The sequence below is a fragment of the Atheta coriaria genome, unplaced genomic scaffold (assembly GCF_025399875.1).
Source record: "Atheta coriaria isolate IRGN ID8LTWV9N9 unplaced genomic scaffold, Caltech_Dcor_3.1 hic_scaffold_9_pilon, whole genome shotgun sequence".
Classification (NCBI taxonomy): domain Eukaryota; kingdom Metazoa; phylum Arthropoda; class Insecta; order Coleoptera; family Staphylinidae; genus Dalotia; species Dalotia coriaria.
Window position 1 is genome coordinate 4,085,138 of NW_027045451.1, and position 21,271 is coordinate 4,106,408.

The window sequence follows — 21,271 nt, forward strand, 5'->3', positions numbered from 1 at the left end:
GTTATTAACCTGCGTTACTGCGCATTGTTTTATTCGCGGCTGGCAGTTAAAATAGCCAACACTTGAAATATTTTCAGGATGTGTATTGTGTGTGTGTTAAATGTTGCTGCTTAACCTATCGCAATAAATTTTTGTGATTCACAAGACGCATGTAACACGTAATATCAATGACGTCTATAGTTTTATTTGCTTAAGCAATTCACTTCAAAAACGTTCGCAGGATGAAAGTTTAGAGGTTTAGTCATATTAATATTTTTAAACTTTTTTATTGTAGAGTTTAACTTTGCAATGAATTTCCGTATTGTCGTTCATGTCCTGCGCACTAATTTAAAGTGGGTTAATATCTAGTGTCAATATTTACGTCTGAAAATTGTCTGATTGTGCGTTATTTTTCGGTGGCGCATTTATTTTTTCAGCGCGCACAAAATCATAATAAAACAAACGTGTTTATCGCGAAAAGTTGCACGCCGACCTGTTAACCTGCTAAGCGTTTGTGTCGTTTAAACTTCGCATCAAGACATGGCGTATTGATGTTGATAGTGTTTAAGCGAATTTATTAAACTGCGCATAGTAATTTCTACGGCGCAACGCAATCAATTAGCTTTTGTTATTCTCTGATTTGTTAACATTAACTCATTAATTGACTTCCATTTGAAACAAATGCCAATCAACAGCGGCAAATTACTGAATATCTTATCGCGTAAATAGTAAATATTTGAAACATATTCATCACTTTTATTTCTTTGTTGATATTGAGTTTTTAAATTTGCTTTATAAAATTGAAACTAGCAATCTGGGGAATAATGTCAAGGTTTCATTAGGTTTGATTGCGTAAGACTTTCTAACGTACACGATAAATGAAAGTAGATTTCATTCAACAAAATATACGGCGATAATTTAACCATGCGTATTTGAAATGATTAATTACTCACTAGTATTGTACCATCGTTGATTTATGGTATGCAACCCATTATACTAACTATGAAGCATTGAACAATTAAATAAATATACTTTTGAACAACTTGTCGTGTTTAACAAGTGCAATGCAACGCGTAACACTGCCCTACATTATAAACATGTGCCGTTTTCAGCATAGGGTGTAGCCTCGCCTGGAATGATCTTATGATTTAGTTTTGTGATTTTCATACGCCGAAGCATTGCATTTATTATTACGAGGCACTGATTTCGCTTTGTTTTAGGGCTCTAGAAATTAAACTGGACTTTACAGGAGAGTCATTCTTGCTTCAAATTGTAAGTATTGCAAATCTTTATTATATCCATGATTTAGTTTTGTAATTCTATCAGGGGATGACTGTGTCGCTATAATTAAATATATCGTATGTTAACTCGGGAACCGTTTATGTCATTTTAAGGTTTTTCTTATTTTTAAATAGCGCGAGAGTTTCTCCCGCAGATGCGTCATTGTTGCCCCTTAAAATCTGGCGCAAAATGTGTGAAAACCACCTTTAAAATTGTTAGAATGGGGGTCACTTCTACCGCTACCCTCGTATGGTGCCCTGAATAAAGTGACTTCTACCGCTACCTTCGTACGGTGCCCTGAATAGGAGTCACTTCTACCGCTACCCTTGTACGGTGTCCTGAATAAAGTCACTTTTACCGCTACCTTCGAATGGTGTCTTGAATAAAGTCACTTCTACCGCTACCCTCGTACGGTGCTCTAAATGGGTATCGCTACCTTCGTATGTCGTTTATACGAATAAGAGAGAACGTCCACAATCTTTTCATTGCATTGGACTGCATCCACAACATGAATTGTTCATAGTTCTCACTTTTGACTCTTATCGGTGTTTGTGTACAAACAACTTGTTTTTTTAAATGAGTTGCTGCTCGTCCGGTGCGCTCAGTAGTATTTGTTCTATTTCTTACTTAGTCGTTCGTGTGCTGCGGCGTGGTGTGAATGCGTCTATTTGAGCGGCGATTTTCGTAATGACTTATCGCATTTCATGTGATTTTAAAAAGAAAACATTTAGAATTACCAGAGAAGTGCGGCGTATAGTTATTGAGATATCGTGCGTCCGGAATTGCAAAATACGCAGGTATTTCCCGTCAGCCTGCGAATATCTTCTGTCGGCTAAGAATTCCTAGTGGTTTTGTTTTGTGTATTCATTAAATTATTAGTTTGAATAAGATTTTTGATCCTTTACACCCTGAATTTTAATTATTTTCTTGTTTTAGCTTATAAAGAATTTTACAAATTTTCATTATGTTTAATTCTTTGGCTAGCAGCTTTTAGTTTAGATGATATTCGTTACCGAAATTACTTAATGATGCAGCAATATTTTTTGTTATTAATTTTTCTCATCTTATTTTACAAATTTTATTATCTTATTATATAAATTCTATTTTTTTGAGGTTTAACGTTTTAACGAGACCTTACGGATATCTTGGCCCAGCTGTGAACTGCATGCTTCTTCTAGAAAGCTTCTTCAACGATTTCAAGATTCTATTAAATTTTGACAGGCCAAGAGGTATTTATTTATTTCTATTTTGCAAGGTGTAGTGTTACAATTATAACACTGTAACACATAAATGGAAACAAGTATAAGTTTACTGCCATATTAACGTGTATTATAAAGTGTAAAGTACGCTTTACAAACAACATGTGTGTTAACTAAGCCTCGGTAGGTTGACACAATCGACACAATTATACATAAAGTATAATATATAAAACATAAATATATAAAGATTTACATTCGTTTTTATTAAATTAACTTATATAATTATTTATTTCAATTTTTTACGTAGTGTTATAAATGCTTGGTGGTATTTTACTGTCCTACATACATATAAAGTGTGAGTAACCTTTACAAAAACGTTTCTGTTGAATGAGCCTTAGAAGAGGTAGATAAGAAATACAACTTAAACTATCCGGAAAACACCCCCAAACTTCAGCAATACTTCGCTTTTATATTACTTCTTGCTCGTTGTTATGCTAATAAAGTTTTGTTTTCACCTCAGGTGAATATGGAAGCGGGTCATCAATCTGCACGGGCCTACCGCGTCTATAATCCTGAAGCTTTGATTGAGAATCAGTAACAGTCCATGACGAGAAGCGTCTTTTGGTTTCTTCAGAACGCGCTAGGATTTTCGAACTTGTTTCTTACTGTAAGTGATGGAATTTTATGTTTTCCTAATCTTAAAGCTAAAAAAAACTAGAAATTTATAAATTGCATTTTAACACTCGGATTTTTAGATTTACCTTTTTACTGGGGAATTCCATGGATTTGGACGTAGCATCAACATCTTACATTTTGCGATACACAGAGGCCAGAAGACCGGGCGAAGAAGAAGAATGAACACCGTCAAACGTGGCCATATTTTTGCTGCCTTTAATATAATTGGACCAAAAAACAGCGCAAAACTTGTGTTTCAAATGGAATTTGGCTAAAAAAGACATCGCAGAACTATTGTTATAAACTTATTACGCTTGTTAAAAGGCAACATTAAGACTGTACACTGCTGTAGCAGTGGGAGGCGCTAAGTATGTTAAATGTTATTTGTCACATGTGAAATTACGTTCTTAATACTATGTGAAGATTGTTAAGTTCAATGTTGGAAGGACTTATTTTTACTTGTTTTAGGGATTTTGCACCTTAGTCTGACATCCTAGAAGAACCATTCTTGCATCAGATTGTAAGTATTTAATTTCATTATCATTTTCCTAAATTACTTTTGTGATTATCCCACAAATTGACCCCCAAAATTGCATTTTTATGTTGGAAGGACTAATTTTTGCTTGTTTTAGGGATATTGCAGCTGAGTCTGACATCGTAGAATGACCATTCTTGCATCAGATTGTAAGTATTTAATTTCTTTATCGATTTCATAACTAATTTTTGTGATTAGCTCATGAATTAGGACAAAAATTACATTTCTGTGTTGCAAAGGACTTCTTTTTGCTGGTTTTATGTGTTCTGCACCCGAGCCCGATATCGTAGGAGAACCATTCTTGCATCATATTGTAAGTATTTAATTTCTTTATTATTTTCATACATCACTTTTATGAATAACTTATGAATTAGCGAGAAAAATATACTTTTTGTGTTTCGTAGTACTGATTTTGCTTGTTTTCGTGGTTTAGCACATGAACGCGTCATCCTCGTAATATCAGCGAGGTCCCTAAGGATGTAAAATTTAATTCTTCATGGCGTTTTATTCTAATGTCGTAAGACATGTACCTGTAGATCGTGTATTGTTTGATAAATTGTACGTTTCGTACGTTGTTATGTCGATATCTTGTAACTGTTTGTTTTCATTTAGTCATTTTGAATAGTTTTTGAATTATATATAACATGGATTGTGTTTTATTAATTATCGTTCAAGCGAGTGAGATAGAAATATCAGGATAAGGTGATAGCAGGTGAGTTAGAATATGATAGCAATAGTCTAAATATCATGTTCAATCCATGTTCTTTATATGATCTGCAGAATTTGCTACACTTTGTTTATGCTTTCAGTTCGACCTTGGGTTGCGCAACTCGGTGTGCGCTGCCATTTGAAATTTGAACAGCACCGCACCGGTCGCCGTGTGTCGTCGGCTTCTGGTGAGAATTCGCTATACTGCTCAGTACATCTTGCGCTGGCGTATTGGCTGCTGTTTTTCCCTGTTTAGTCAGTCGGTGCTACGCAATTGTGCTGTGTGCACGTGTTCTGTTTCACCACCGGTCTTCATCGCGAGTGTTATCATTTCGGGAGACTTTAATACGCTGCGAGCATTAGAATCGTTTAGTCATCGATTGCTTTCAACTACTGAACAAGTGATTTATCTCAAATCGACTCTAGACTTAAGACACCACTTGCGCGTGCTTAAGCCATCAGCCGCCGGGCGTCGGATCTCTTTCGTTGGGCTACGGATTCTAATTGGATTTATAGGCCAAATTGGTATTGTTAATTAGAGGGGATAAATCACGCGTTCTCTCCGCGTGGCATAATTGTTAGTGCAAACGTTATAGAGTGAGTAGTAACATCAATTCTACTATCAGTTCTACTTTGTGTGTAACGTTTGATAAGAGAGCGTTGTGGGTTGATGCCGGTGCTACGCATTTGTGCTGTGTGAACGTGTTCTGTTTCGCCGCTGGTCTTCATCACGACTGTTAGTATTTCGGGAGACTTTAATAGGGTGCGAGCATTAGAATCGTTTAGTCATCGCTTGCTATCAACTACTGAACAAGTGATTTATCTCAAATCGACGCGAGACTTAAGACACCACTTGCGCGTGTATAAGCCATCAGCCGCCGGCCGTCGGATCTCTTTCGTTGGGCTACGGATTCTAATTGGATTTATAGGCCAAAATGGTATTGTTAATTAGAGGGGATAAATCACGCGTTTTCTCCGCGTGGCATAGTTGTTAGTGCAAACGTTATGAGTGAGTAGTAACATCAATTTACTATCAGTTCTACTTTGTGTGTAACGTTTGATAAGAGAGCGTTAGGCTTGATGGTACGTGTAGGATATAATTTGAATCAGAATGCAATGTTCGTTTTATTAAAAATGGAGAATGTATTGTTAAATACAATTAATAAAACTCAATTTAAAATTAAAATATTATTCATTCTTCTTGTGATATCCTCTTTGTTGTTTCAGGATATGCGTCTTAAATCATATTTCATATGAAGCTTATGTGAGGGGCAAATATAGCTAAGGTATGTTGTTGTTTTTAAAAAGTTGAATAAAGTAGAAACATAAATAGAAGAATCAAATATTAATGACAAAAACACTCGGTGGCCGAGTGGAGATGTGCACCTGCTGGCATGCCAGCAGACACGGATCGAATCTCAGGTATAGAAGGCATTTTTCTCAAATATAAAAATATCAGGTGTAATTTGGGTTGCATATATAAATTGCAACAAAATATGAGAGAAATTGAAATACAAGTGAAGGCAATATGAGAAGTAAGAAAGCAAGTGGAGGAGCAGAGAACAGAAATATAGGAGAAGTAGAAGAAGGAATAGCAGAGAGAGCAGAAGATAGAAGGAAGAGAATAGAGTAGAATAAGTGAATAGAGTAGAAAGAGTAGGAGATAGAAGAAAGAGAAACGGGGAGAGGATCAGATTTTTAAATTTTTGGCGCGTGTCGTTATATAAGACAGTCTACGGTCGACGTCTCCCAGAGCGCCGGAGCTTCGGTCTATCAGTACTCCCCGGCCCATCCTACAGCTACGATGTCTCTGCGCTTCATCCCAGAGTATCAAGGCATATCAACAATTTTATGGTGGGATTTTGAGTGGGAGAGGCTCCTTATAGGGACATCCTTTTAAGAACTTATAAAAATATTTCATAAGTTTTAAGTCGCCTCAAGTGAAGAGGTGACACTTAAAAATATTCTTACAAGTTCTGACTGTCGCTGAAATGAAGAAGGTACACAAAATCACACAGGATACCTTAACAATTTTTATAGTGGGGATCATCCCCTGAGAGAGGAATATACTTAGAGACCTGTTCTGAAATGATAGAAAGGGTACACAAAAATCAAAAGAAGTCAATATATCTTACTATTTCTTTATTAACAATAGAATACAAAGGTTAGATTTTACGAGTCAACAAAATATATAGCTCCATATTGAAACAAGACTTACGACCTCCATAGCCGCGCACATGCCAGCAAGTACTACTTCATAAAAGTTCTACCAGAAAATAAGGAAATTAGGAAATAGATAATTAGTAATTTTGTAGGTGATTGAAAATGGAAACAAATATACAGGGTGTTACACAAGATAAATTTAAAGTGCAAACAAAGAAACTCAATACTACAAACGCCGCTTTCGTTTCACTCGACGTTCAGGAAACTAATATACAGGGGTATTTCCAGAAGAAAATTTAAGTGCAAATGTAAAAACAACAGCTAAAGCAACATTTCACGGACACAAGAAAAGAAACATATATACAGGTGTTCTAGAAAAGAAATTCCATATTAAAAACAGAAAGTACTCAAAATTCACAACTAAAGGTGATTTTTCCCCACATTGCTATTTAGGAAAACTAATATACAGGGTGTTATAAAAAATAAAAATTTTAAAACTACAAGGAGTTAATATTCACAATATGAAGAAGAGCAGAACTTGACAAATTAACAACAATACTTTAATAAAAATCAGAATTTTACCCGAAAACATCGGAAAATTGAGCAAAAGGGTGCTACAAAAATAAAACACTACATTTTTATATATTGTGAAGAAATATTTATTAATTGATGGTAGCATCAACTGTATAAAGAAGAATATCCGGCGAAAACATTTAAATCAACAGAAGGCAAGCGACGGCGCCTAGCAACTTACAATGGTTATAAACGATAAAAATACTAACAAATATTAATATATATACTGGGAGACTGCGAAAACGAAAAACTATTCACCGTTCGAAGATATTATTTCAACAAGAAATGAATTAAATTACTGATACAATTTTGATTGAAAATGTTTACGTGATCATCAAGAAAACATGACCGAACCGACGGCCGACGACTTAGAAATTTAAGCGTTGTCGACCACATAGAAAATTGTCATTTTAATAATCCTCAGATAATTTTAAAACTGTGCCTTAATAATTAAGTCAATCCTGTTACTTTCCGGAAACGCGACTAAAAGAATTCTGATAAAAATGCCACCACGTGTTTGCTTAATTTACAAATTAATATCCCACAAATTGAATAATAATCAATTTAAGTTAAAACCGCTTTAATTTTCCACTTGAAAAATTTTTAATTAACCACCCACACCTGTAAATTGATGAGGAAATTTTTCTATCCTGTAATATATTCTATCAACTGAAAACTCACTCCCTTGCAGGGATTAGCGGACACTTATTTGGCTACTCACTTAAGAAGACTCTAACCGCCATAGAAATGGTAAACAAAATAGAACACATGCCCATTGCAGGCTTATTTTGCCGATGGCCGAAAAGAATACCCGACGATTAATCAATTAAAACCTCAAAACGTGGCGATTAGAGACGATGCGCGCAGACCACGCAGTGAAAACAACTGTCGTGTGCGCTGCGCGTGGCGGAGCCACAAGGCAGGTATGCAGCGATATCACGAGTCAGAAACTAAAATTTACAATCTTGAAATGCACATACACGAAATTTACTTTACTTTCAATATTTCTCTGCATACGAAAAGAATTTATGGGCTTTGGGATGTAATGAATTGAGTTTTCGTAAAATTTACTGTATACCTTAGTTAATTAAATAGTGGCACGTTTTTGTAAGGTTACTCACACTTTATATGTATGTGAACAGTAAAATACCGCTTATTTCCATTTTGGTGCAACAGTGATACATTAACACTACACATCGTAAATTGAAATAAATAATTATATAAGTTATTATATTAATTTACTAATACCAAATGTAAACTTTATATATTTATGTTTTTATGTATTATATTTTATGTATAATTGTATCGATTGTGTCAACCTACCGAGGGCTTAGTTAACACATGTTGTTTTGTGGCAACTTTACGTACTTTACACTTTATAAAACGCGTAAATATGTCGTAAACTTATACTTATTACCAAACGGGAGTCAATATTCACAATATGAAGAGCGAACTTGACAAATTAACAACAATACTTTAATATAAAATCAGAGATTTTACTCGAAAAACATCGGAAAATTGAGCAAAAGGGTGCTACAAAAATAAAACACTTACATTTTAATAGTCATTGAAATCGTACAACGGTTCGCGAGATACAGCCAAATTTCCACCGTGTGTTTAAAAAAATTACTAAAATCGTATAAGTTTCAGAGCGATTTTAAGGCACTTCTAGCGTGATTTCGGCGGATTGCAAAGTCGCATCTTAGAAAATGACTCTCGAACTATCTAAATTTGAAAAATTCATGGAAATCGCACAAACGGTTCCCGAGATACAGCCGAATTTCCACCGTGTGTTTCGAAAAATCACTAAAATCGTATAAGTTTCAGAGCGATTTTAAGGCACTTCTAGCGTAATTTCGGCGGTCTGCAAGATCGCATCTTAGAAAATGACTCTTGAACTCTCTAAATTTGAAAGATTCAAGGAGATTGCACAAACGGTTTCCGAGATACAGCCGAATTTCCACCGTATGTTTAAAAAAATCACTAAAATCGTATAAGTTTCAGAGCAATTTTAAGGCACTTCTAGCGTGATTTCGGCGGTCTGCAATGTCGCATCTTAGAAAATGCCTCTCGCGCTATGCAAATTTGAAAGAATCATTAAAATCGCACGCACGATTCCCGAGACACAGCCAAATATCCACCGCGTGTTTCGAAAATTCGTGAAAATCGTAAAACTTTCAGAGCCATTTTAAGGCACTTCTATCGAGATTTTGGGGAGCGGCAAAGCTGTATCGTATAAAATACATCTCGTGCTATGCAAATTTAAAAGAATCATTAAAATCGCACGCACAGTTCCCGAAATATAGGCAAATTTCCACCGCGTGTTTCGAAAATTCATGAAAATCGTGAATGTTGGAGAGCAATTTTAAGGCACTTCTAGCAAGTTGGGGGGGGGGGGGGTAAGGCTGTATCGTATAAAATGCCTTTCGCGCTATGCAAATTTGAAAGAATCATTAAAATCACACGAACGGTACCCGAGATACAGCCAAATTTCCACCGCGTGTTTCGAAATTCGTGAAAATCGTAAAAGTTTCAGAGCAATTTTATGGCACTTCTAGCACGATTTTGGGGGGCGGCAAGGCTGTATTGTATAATATACATCTCCCGCTATGCAAATTTAAAAGAATCATTAAAGTCGCACGAACGGTTTCCGAGATATAGCTAAATTTCCACCGCGTCTTTCGAAAATTCATAAACGTCGTGAAAGATTCAGATCGATTTCAGGGCACTTCTATCGACATTTTGGGGGACTGCAAGGCTGTATCGTATAAAATATGTCTCGCGCTATGCAAATTCGAAAGAATCATTGAAATCGCATGGACGGTTCGCGAGATACAGGCAAATTATCACTGCGTGTTTCAAAAATTCAAATAAATAGTTAAAGTTTCCGAGAAAAAGGAAATTACTTCATCGCAACAGAAAATGCCCAGTTCAAGAATAAGCACAAGGACACAATTTTTGATAACAAACTAAGGAAAACAAATACACAAGGTGTTGCAAGAAGGAAATTGCTATATAATGAAATAAAATAAAAAGTTCAATAAAGAAAACACTGAGAAACAATAAATTTGGATAGTTTTTAATCGAAAATACAGGAAAACGAATATACAGGGTGTTCCAAAGGAAATTTAAAAAACTTACAATGGGAACGCAAGAAAAACAAACATACAGGGTGTTGCAAACAGAAAACTACTTCACTTAAAAAGAAAATACAAACCTTAAGAAGGAAACATCCCAGAAACGACAAATATAGTCGATTTTACATTTAAGAGCAATGAAAGGTAATACACAGAGTGATAAAAAAAATCGCCACATTTAATAACAAAATTCTCGACGAAAAGATTTTAATTCTCTATTAAAGGGTGACAGAACAAAAATACAACTAAATTTTGAATTAAGAATAAAAATCGAAGAAAATTTAAACTAATATCTGTTTCTCTCAGAGTAGCAAAGAATAGAAAAGGTAGGGAAGCTAGAGTGATAAATAAATAAAACATCAATATGAATTTTGAAATTATCATTGCGACAGATTTTCCAAATATGCCAAGGCAAAAGAAGGTGTCGGCCGACACACATGCACACACGCGAAAAGAAATTTAAATCGTCATTTTACAAATATATTACTCTCTATAATTAATTGTCAAACTACTAAAACACGTCAATGCGACTGCAGTATTATGAAATCAAAAGAAAATGCGAGTTAGGAAAAATTCACGCTATTAAACGGCATGCGTCAAATTTGAGTTGCTCACGTTATCACGATACATGTGATTTAAAGCAAAAATGTAATTATGAGGTAATACTGTTACTTACCAATGTATCGGGTAATCAACGAAAGTACCGAAACAGAAGAAAAACACATGTGTGAGAACACGCACCATGATGCACACTTATTTAAATACGCTCTGTCGGATAATGAACTTGTAACATTTTAACTCACAACATTCCCGGAAAATTTTCGAAGGACAGATGTTAATTACACTTATTCAAAATTATCAGTAGGATACATATTTCTAATGAGAATTCTCAACTTCGAAATGATACATTAGCCGGACGTAGTGGTCCGTCGGCCACATGAAAACACGAGTTTTATTATCAGCTCACATGCAAAACACCCTTAGCATAACACTAAACACGTCTTTTGTCATTAGGTGCCGATAATTACGAGTATGCCGATTTTCAATCAATAAAATGTAATGTAAATTAATGTAATCAAAACGAATGAAAGAAAGATGCCGAGCCGCGTGCAGGTAAGAATAGACTAAAACGGTCGAACGTTCGTAGCGTGAACGCAAAATCGCGATATCGCGATACAAAAAGTTGTTTATATGCAAACCGCGATAAGCGTGTAGAATTGAAATAGAACATTTCCGATGTGTACTAAAATAAAATATAATATCATTTTTCATATCAGTTGTAAATTATGGCACAAGTTTACAAAAATGAGAAAGACGATCGCACCAACGGTTCTCAAGATACAGACAAATCTCCACCGCGTGTTTCGAAAATTCACAAAAATTGTAAAAGTTTGAGAGCGATTTTAAAACACTTTCAGCGTGATTTCTTTTATAAAATTTTACAAATTTCGTGAGTGTTAACTAAGCCGCAATTTTCAGGTTGCTATCTCTTTTAGTTTGGAAGATATTCGCTATTGAAAATCGTCGATAAAAATTATCAAGCACCCCCCCTTGGCAATTTTTTCTTAAGAATTAAAATTTCATCTCTCAGATTTCCGTTTTAACTATCCCATCTTATAGAGAATAGTCTGTAGATTAAGACGCTGTGATCAGATCCTATTTATCTCTTTTAGTTTATGAGATATTCGCGATTGAATAAAATAGGCAAAGGGTAAAAAATGTCGCTTTTTTAGTACTTTTAGTCACATCTTTCGATCTTTATCCTATGATATTTAATTATTTTATATTCTAATCTAATAGAGAATTTTCCAGTCTTTCATAATCGGTAATTCGTTAGATTCACAAAAGCGCTTTTAGTTTAGACATTTAGACATTTGATTGAAACATGTTTTATATATATTGCAAGATATGTATTACTTACAAGATGGAACATGCTAGCACGACATCGCCTATGTAATTCATGACATCAACGGACGACAGAGAATAATTTCACGATTTGCTAACAATGCACACACTATCAGTTATCAGAAACACAACAAAGTTTTATTATTACATGGCATTGATTCGTAAACCGAATTAATCGCTATCGGAACATGGCGATTCGCGACAAAAAATACACGAGTAACTGACCACAGTACAAACTGGTAATTACTACTCGACTCAGAATGTTTCAGCGACGGCGACAAACATTCGCAACTGCGCGGATGAAAGACACTTAAGTTGCATGTAGCGTGTGAATTCCGACGGCACATCGTCTCGCTGACGTAAACAAATAAATTTAATAGATAAAGACTAAACCTGCTGCACCAATTCGCGCGATCTCTCACGGCATGCACGTTTCCACACTGGCTACTACCTGCCAACAACTGGCAGCGAGATATGTTTAGAATTTACTGCACATATTACTATTATACCGGGTGTTCCCGAAAGAAAATTTAAAATGCAAACGGGAAAATCCTAAAACCAACAGCTAAAGCAAAATTGTCACGGACACAAAAGAAAACATATATACAGGGTGTTCTAGAAAGAAAATTCCATGTTAAAAACAGAGAACACTCAAAACTCACAACTAAAGGTGATTTTCTACGTGCTATTAGGAAAACTAATATACAGGGTATTACAAAATAAAATTTTAAAAACTACAAAGGGAGTTAATATTCACAATTTGAAGAGCGAACTTGACAAATTAACAATAATACTTTAATAAAAAATCAGAGATTTTACCCGAGAAACATCGGAAAATCGCAAAAAGGTGCTACAAAAATAAAACACTTACATTTTAATATATTGTGAATAAATATTTATTAATTGATTGTAGCATCAACTGTATAAAAAAAATATCCCGCGGAAAACAGTTAAATCAACAGAAGGTAAGCGACGGCGCCTAGCAACACAGTGGTTAAAAACGATAAAAATAACTATTTCTTTGTAAATATTAAGATATACTGAGACTGCAAAAACGAAAAACTATTCAAGATTTTATTTCAACAAGAAATTATTCATTTACTGATGCAATTTGATTAAATATGTTTACGTGATCATCGGAAACATGACCGAACCGACGGCCGACGGCAAGGTAAGCGTGGTCGACTACATGAAAATTGTCATTTTAATAATCCTCAGATAATTTTAAAAACCGTGCTTGTATTAATTAAATCAAGCCTGTTATTTTCGGAAACGCGACTAAAAAGAATTATGATAAAAAATGCCCCCACGTGTTTGTAATTTACAGCGCTTTAACTTTCCGCGAAAAAATTTAATTATCCACTCACCTGTGAATTGATGAGGAAATTTTCTATCCTGTAATATATTCTATCAACTGAAAACTCGCGCAGGGATTAACGGACACTTATTTCTCACTTAAGAAGACTCTAACCGCCATAAATCATTAAAGAAAATAGGAACACATGCCCATTGCGAATATTTAGCCGATGGCCGAAAGAATACACGACGATTAATCCAATTAAAACCTCAAAACGCGTGGCGATTAGAGAGACACGCGCGCGGACCACGCGGTGAAACAACTGTCGTGTGCGCTTCGCGTAGCCGGGTACAAGGCAGGTATGCAGCGATATCACGAGTCCGTCGAACAAAAAAAGTTGTTTATACACAAACGTACTGATAAACACGTAGTTGAGAAGACAAAACTAAATATTCACAATGTTGAAATACACATACACGAAATTTACTTTTATTATCAATATTTCTCGGCATACGCAAATAATTTATTGGCTTTGGGATGTAACAAGATTGAGTCTTCGTAAAAGTTTACTGTATACCTTAGTTAATTAAATAATTGGTGTTTTTGTAAAGGTTACTCACACTTTATATGTATGTAGGGCAGTAAAATACCACTTATTTCCATTTCAGTGTTTCAGTGTTATAATTGTAACACTACACCTTGCAAACTAAAAATAAATAAATACCTCTTGGCCTGTCAAAATTTAATAGAAAATGAAATCGTTGACGATTTTTTCCTTTACCGAAAATTACCATTTTCTATCGAATCCTTCTGAAAGAAGCATGCAGTTCACAGCTGGTCCAAGATATCCGTAAGGTCTCGTTAAAACGTTAACCTACAAAAATAATTTATAAGATAAGATAATAAAATTTGGAAAATAAGACGGAAAATAACTAATAGCCAAATATATTGCTGCATCATGCTGTTTGAGTAATTTCAGTAATGAATATCATCTAAACTAAAAGCGCTAGCAGCCAAAGGATTATACATTATAAAAATTTGGAAAGTTCTTTATAAGATGAGACAAGAAAATAATTAAAATTTAGGGTATAACTAGGGATTCTTAGCCGACGGAAGATATCCGCCGGCCGAAATAGAACAAAAAACTGCTGAGCGCCCCGGTCTAGCAGCAGCACAATAAAAAAAAACAAGTTGTTTGCACACAAACACCGATAAAAGTCAAGAATGAAACATGAAAATTCATATTTTGGATGAAGTCTAATGTAATGAAATGATTTTATATTGTGGACGTTGTTTCTTATTCATATAAACAACATACGAAGATAGCGATAAAAGTGACACCCATTTAAGACACCGTACGAGGGTAGCGGTAGAAGTGACTCCCATTCAGAGCACCGTACGAGGGTAGCGGTAGAAGTGGCTCCCATTTAGGGCACCGCACAAGAGTAGCGGTAAAAGTGACTTTATTCAAGGTACCTGAATAACGATTTTAGAGCACTTCTAGCGAGATTTTGGTGGACTGCAAGATTCCATCTAAGGAAATAACTCTCGAACTATCTAAATTTGTAAGAATCATTGAAATCGCGCAGACGGTTCGCGCGATACAGCCGAATTTCCACCGGGTGTTTCAATAATTCACACAAGTCGTAAAAGTTTGAGAACGATTTTAAGGCACTTCTAGCATGATTTTGAAGCACTGACAGATCGCAACTTAGAAAATGACTCTCAAACTCTCTAAATTTGAAAGATTCAATGAAATCGCACAAACGGTTTGCGTGATACAGCCGAATTACCACCGTGTGTTTAAAAAAATCACTAAAATCGTATAAGTTTAAAAGCAATTTTAAGGCGCTTCTGGCGTGATTTCGGCGGACTGCAAGATTGCATCTTAGAAAATAACTCTCGAACTCCCTAAATTTGAAAAATTCATAGAAATCGCACAAACGGTTCCAGAGATACAGCCGAATTTCCACCGTGTGTTTAAAAAAATCACTAAAATCGTATAAGTTTCCGAGCGATTTTAAGGCACTTCTAGCGTGATTTCGGTGGACTGTAAAGTCGCATCTTAGAAAATGACTCTTGAACTCTCTAAATTTGAAAGATTCAAGGAAATTGCACTAACGGTTTCCGAGATACAGCCGAATTTCCACCGTGTGTTTAAAAAAATCACTAAAATCGTATAAGTTTCAGAGCGATTTTAAGGCACTTCTAGCGTGATTTCGGCGGTCTGCAATGTCGCATCTTAGAAAATGACTCTCGAACTATGCAAATTTGATGGAATCATTAAGATCACACGAACGGTTCCCGAGGTACAGCCAAATTTTAACCGCGCGTTTCAAAAACTCTTGAAAATCCAGAAAGTTTGAGAGTGATTTTAAGGCACTTCTAGCAAGATTTTGAGGGCGGCAAGGCCGTATCGTATAAAATGCCTCTCGCGCTATGAAAATTTAAAAGAATCATTAAAATCGCACGCACTGTTCCCGAAATACAGGCAAATTTCCACCGCGTGTTTCAAAAATTCATGAAAATCGTGAATGTTGGAGAGCAATTTTAAGGCACTTCTAGCAAGTTTTGGGGGGTGGCAAGGCTGTATCGTATAAAATGCCTTTCGAGCTATGCAAATTTGAAAGAATCATTAAAATCGCACGAACGGTACCCGATATACAGTCAAATTTCCACCGCGTGTTTCGAAAATTCGTGAAAATCGTAAAAGTTTCAGAGCGATTTTATGGCATTTCTATCACGATTTTGGGGGGCGGCAAGGCTGCATTGTATAATATTCATCTCCCGCTATGCAAATTAAAAAGAATCATTAAAATCGCACGAACGGTTTCCGAGATATAGCTAAATTTCCACCGCGTGCTTCGAAAATTCATAAAAGTCGTGAAAGATTCAGAGCGATTTCAGGGCACTTCTATCGACATTTTGGGGGGCTGCAAAGCTGTATCGTATAAAATATATCTCGCGCTATGCAAATTTGAAAGAATCATTGAAATCGCATGAACGGTTCGCGAGATACAGACAAATTATCACTGCGTGTTTCGAAAATTCAAATAAATAGTTAAAGTTTCAGAGAAAAAGGAAATTACTTCATCGCAACAGAAAATGCCCAGTTCAAGAATAAAAACACTAGTACACAATAAATGTAGGCAATTTTTGATAACAAACTAAGGAAAACAAATATACAAGGTGTTGCAAGAAGGAAATTGCTATATAATGAAAGAAAATAAAAAGTTCAATAAGGAAAACACTGAGAAACAATAAATTTGGACAGTTTTTAATCGAAAATACAGGAAAACGAATATACAGGGTGTTGCAAACAGAAAACTACTTCACTTAAAAAGAAAATACAGACCTTAAGAAGGAAACATCCCAGAAACGACAAATATAGTCAACTTTACATTTAAGAGCAATGAAAGGTAATACACAGAGTGATAAAAAAAATCGCCACATTTAATAACAAAATTCAAAATTCTCGACGAAAAGATTTTAATTCTCTATTAAAGGGTGACAGAACAAAAATACAACTAAATTTTGAGTTAAGAATAAAAATCGAAGAAAATTTAAACTAATATTCTCTCAGAATATCAAAGAATAGAAAAGGTAGGGAAGCTAGAGTGATAAATAAATAAAACATTTTGAAATTATCATTCGCCAAGGCAAAAGAAGGTGTCGGCCGACACACATGCACACACGCGAAAAGAAATTTAAATCGTCTTTTACAAATATATTACTCTCTATAACTAATTGTCAAACTACTAAAACACGTCAACGCGACTGCAGAATTATGAAATCAAAAGAAAATGCGAGTTAGGAAAAATTCACGCTATTAAATCGATGATAGACATGTCCGCGGCGTGACCGAAGACGCATCCGACGGCATTCGTCAAATTTGAGTTGCTCACGTTATTACGATACCTGTGATTTAAAGCAAAAATGTAATTATGAGGTAATACTGTTTAGAAACTTACCAATGTATCGGGTAATCAACGAAAGTACTGAAACAGAAGAAAAACACCTGTGTGAAACACGCACCATGATGCACACTTGTAACATTTTAACTCACAACATTTCCGGTAAATTTGCCAAGGACAGATGTTAATTACACTTATTCAAAATTATCAATAGGATACATATTTCTAATTAGAATTCTCAACATCGAAATGATGCAATAGCGGACGTAGTGGTCCGTCGTCCACATGAAAACACGTCTGTTGTCATTAGGTGCCGATAATTACGAGTATGCCGATTTTCAATGAATAAAATGTAATGTAAATTAATGTAATCAAAACGAATGAAAGAAAGATGCCGAGCCGCGTGCAGGTAAGAATAGACTAAAACGGTCGAACTTCGTAGCGTGAACGCAAAATCGCGATATCGCGATACAAAAAGTTGTTTATACGCAAACCGCGATAAGCGTGTAGAATTGAAATAGAACATTTCCGATGTGTACTAAAATATTTTACATTTAAGAGCAAATGAAAGGTAATACACAGAGCGATTAAAAAATCGCCACATTTAATAACAAAATTCAAAATTCTCGACGAAAAGATTTAACACCTCTATTAAAGGGTGACAGAGCAAAATACAACTAAATTCTTTGAGTTAAGAATAAAAAATCGAAGAAAATTTAAACCTCAGATTTCGTTTTAACTATCCTATCTTATAGCGTAGTGCGTAGTGCTTTTGGTATTGGAAATATTGTTATTTTATATTTTTATCAGATAGAGAATTTTCCAATCTTTCATAATCAGCAATTCGTGTGTTGTTATCTTTTTAGTGTAAGAGATATTAATTATTGAAATTGATAAAAAGTATCAAGCACCCCTCCCTTGGTAATTTTTTCTTAAGAATTAAAATTTCATCTCTCAGATTTCCGTTTTAACTATCCTTTCTTATAGAAAATAGTGCGTAGATTAAGACGCTGCGATCAGATCCTAAATATCTCTTTTAGTTTACGAGATATTCGCGATTGAATAAAATAGGCAAAAATGGAAAAATGTCACTTTTTAGCACTTTTAGTCACGTTTTTCGATCTTTTATCCTATGATATTTAATTATTTTATATTCTAATCTAATAGAGAATTTTCCAGTCTTTCATAATCGGTAATTCGTTAGATTCTAGCGCTTTTAGTTTAGACATTTAGACAATTAGTTAAAACATGTTTTATATATATTGCAAGATATGTATTACCTACTTACAAGATGGAACATGTTCGCACGACATCGGCTTTGTAATCCATGACATCCAACGGACGACAGAGAATAATTTCACGATTTGCTAACAATGCACACACTATAAATTATCAGAAACATGGCGATTCGCGACAAAAAATACACGAGTAACTGACCACAGTACAAACTGGTAATTACTACTCGACTCAGAATGTTTCAGCGACGGCGACAAACATTCGCAACTGCGCGGATGAAAGACACTTAAGTTGCATGTAGCGTGTGAATTCCGACGGTACATCGTCTCAAGGACGTAAACAAATAAATTTAACAGATAATGGGTGCATTCGCGTTGGACGCTTACGCGCTGTGAGCGTGCTTACATGTCATTTTCATCGTTCGACTTGGCGCTGTGAGTGTCACATAAGTACGCTCATGGCTGAGTTCGTAGCACAGACTTCGCGCTCATTTATGCTCACGCCACAGAGGTAGGGCAGCGAAAGCGTGAGCGCCAATTTTTATTATCTGTCAAAACGAATGCAACTTGAGCATAAGCTAACCAAAAAATTTCATTTATTTCTAAATTGTAGTTCAAATGAGTATTACAATACTCCCATTCCATGTCATTATCACTATCTTCAATCATATCAAACTCATCACTATCATCAGACTCATCATCGATAATTTCTAATAAATTATTTATTATTTGATAAACAGTTGCCATGTTGATGATTATTGACGCTCACAATATCCAAAACGAACGAAATTTATTTATTGATTCTAAGCGCCTATAGGCCATCTCGAACACTAAAAATTTGTGCTTATAAGCGTGAGCGCTCACAGCGCGTAAGCGTCCAACGCGAATGCACCCAAAGACTAAACCTGCTGCACCAATTCGCGCGATCTCTCACGGCATGCACGGTTCCACACTACTACCTGCCAACAACTGACAGCGAGATATGTGCTTAGAATTTACTGCACATATGTGCATGCTAGCGCCATCTTTCGACAATTTGCGATAAGTCGTTTCTCCGCGGCGAAATATCATGCATCCAAGTTTTTGGTGCGAAAACAAACCAAATAACCTTCAATACTAAACGGTATCCCGGTTTTAAGTTTGTTTAAATTAGTTTAATTTCTTTTAGGTTGTGATAACTTACATTCTGTTAAATTATTCGATATGGAACGAACGAAAGAACAAATTCAGGAAATGTTATCCCTTGCCAAGCTCTGCCCAGATGATTTACTCCCAACAACACAAACAATCTACTTTGCATCAAATTTACACAAACATAATGAATATAAGTTTATTCAACTCAATCCAAAACTTGAGGCAACTTTAAAAGCAGGGGATGTGTTGCATATAAATGGTGAACAGGATGACAATGCTGTGCTCTGTACTGAAGATACTACATATGAATTATTACATTCAGAAACCTCCAACAGTCTGCTGCTTGTCAAAGATTTAAAATTAAGAGATACTCTAGCAAAACCAATTGAAAACTCTTTGCCAGATATTCATAAAGTGCCAATTGAAGGTATCTTCTATGATTATTTGGAAGCTGTTCATAGAAAACCTCAATTGTCAAAGTTAAAAAATATTTTAGAAGAAACAACATACAAGGGACCAGAATTGGAATATGAGGTTGTTAAATCTAAACTGTATACTTTTGAAGATCTTTGGCTCAAGGAACAAGCCTCAAAAGCAGAACTAAAAGCTGCTTTGCATGAAATGCAAGTGATTACAGTTGATGGCAAACTGCGTTTGCTTGATTTTGAGTACCACTTTAGAGTATTGTCATTCATGTTAAAGATAATTGATGAAAATTCTTGGCCACTAGATGAGGTTGACTTTGAGGTGACAGTGGAGACTTTGAATGATTTAGTTCCATTGGATGTGTTAACTTCTGTATTTGAATTATACACTGTGGAAACTAAAGTCAGAGATGGCACACAGTTGTATAGATATAAAGAATTTGATGTTTGCCAGTTCTTTGCTCAGGTACTGTTGTACAGTGCTGGCAAGTTTAATTTAAAAGACTTTTTGCAAGCATGGCAAGAATCTGTGCCTGAAGGTATGATTACTGATGAAGAGATGTTGTATGGCATTGCAATTGTTGATAGAAAAGCAAATCCAAGTGTTGTTTGGAGTTTTCCTGAGAGTAAATTGCCACAAAACATTAATGAGAGATTTAAAGTATTATTTGATACAAAGGAGAAGTGGCGTGTTAATGAGATTGCACCTTATATTAAGTAAGAATTCGTATCTTTTGGGTTTTTAATTGTTTCATTGATTATATTTTTGTAGGAATTTAACGAATGATAAACAAGACGTCAATGCATTATTAACGAAACATGCTCGACCCTCGAAAATTGATGGAGTGAAGTATTATTCATCGAAACATGCTAAATAAATATATTATCTTAGAGTGTAAATAAAGCTATTTTTCTATTATTCAACATTGAATTTAGAATTGATTTCATCTGATTTTTGCATGTGGTGCTCTCCGGTGGTGATTCTGAAGATAATTTGATTGTTCATAAAATGGTTCATAGAGGAAGCGCAGACATGGAAATGTCTAGTAAGTAACTTGAATAGCAAATTTACTGCAAAAAACAGCAGGAAACCGCTTTCAAATGTATAAAA

General features: G+C 35.2%; 1 protein-coding gene and 2 long non-coding RNA genes across 3 annotated transcripts; 2 read left to right on the forward strand and 1 right to left on the reverse strand.

Moving 5' to 3' along the window:
- Positions 1–2,682: 2,682 nt before the first annotated feature.
- LOC135798454 (uncharacterized) lies at positions 2,683–3,820 on the forward strand. Its single transcript, XR_010549708.1, has 5 exons — positions 2,683–2,814; positions 2,980–3,126; positions 3,215–3,502; positions 3,603–3,654; positions 3,767–3,820. It is a non-coding gene; the product is annotated as an uncharacterized lncRNA (long non-coding RNA).
- A 13,415-nt stretch (positions 3,821–17,235) lies between these two features.
- On the reverse strand, positions 17,236–18,984 carry LOC135799035 (uncharacterized). Its single transcript, XR_010549870.1, has 3 exons — positions 18,655–18,984; positions 17,424–17,450; positions 17,236–17,370 (listed from the first exon to the last, which is right to left on the reverse strand). It is a non-coding gene; the product is annotated as an uncharacterized lncRNA (long non-coding RNA).
- Positions 18,985–19,490: 506 nt separating this feature from the next.
- Positions 19,491–21,084, forward strand: LOC135799034 (sister chromatid cohesion protein DCC1-like). The gene is made up of 2 exons (XM_065312044.1): positions 19,491–20,877; positions 20,933–21,084. Exons 1-2 carry the CDS (start codon positions 19,805–19,807, stop codon positions 21,036–21,038), a joined length of 1,179 nt encoding a protein of 392 aa, XP_065168116.1. The 5' UTR covers positions 19,491–19,804; the 3' UTR covers positions 21,039–21,084.
- The last annotated feature ends 187 nt before the right edge of the window (positions 21,085–21,271 follow it).

Bases quoted from the DNA above. Each gene is read 5' to 3' on its own strand.
- LOC135799034 (XM_065312044.1), top strand. From the start codon at position 19,805: ATGGAACGAACGAAAGAACAAATTCAGGAAATGTTATCCCTTGCCAAG. The intron at 20,878-20,932 runs GTAAGAATTCGT...ATATTTTTGTAG, and splicing joins GAGATTGCACCTTATATTAA to GAATTTAACGAATGATAAAC.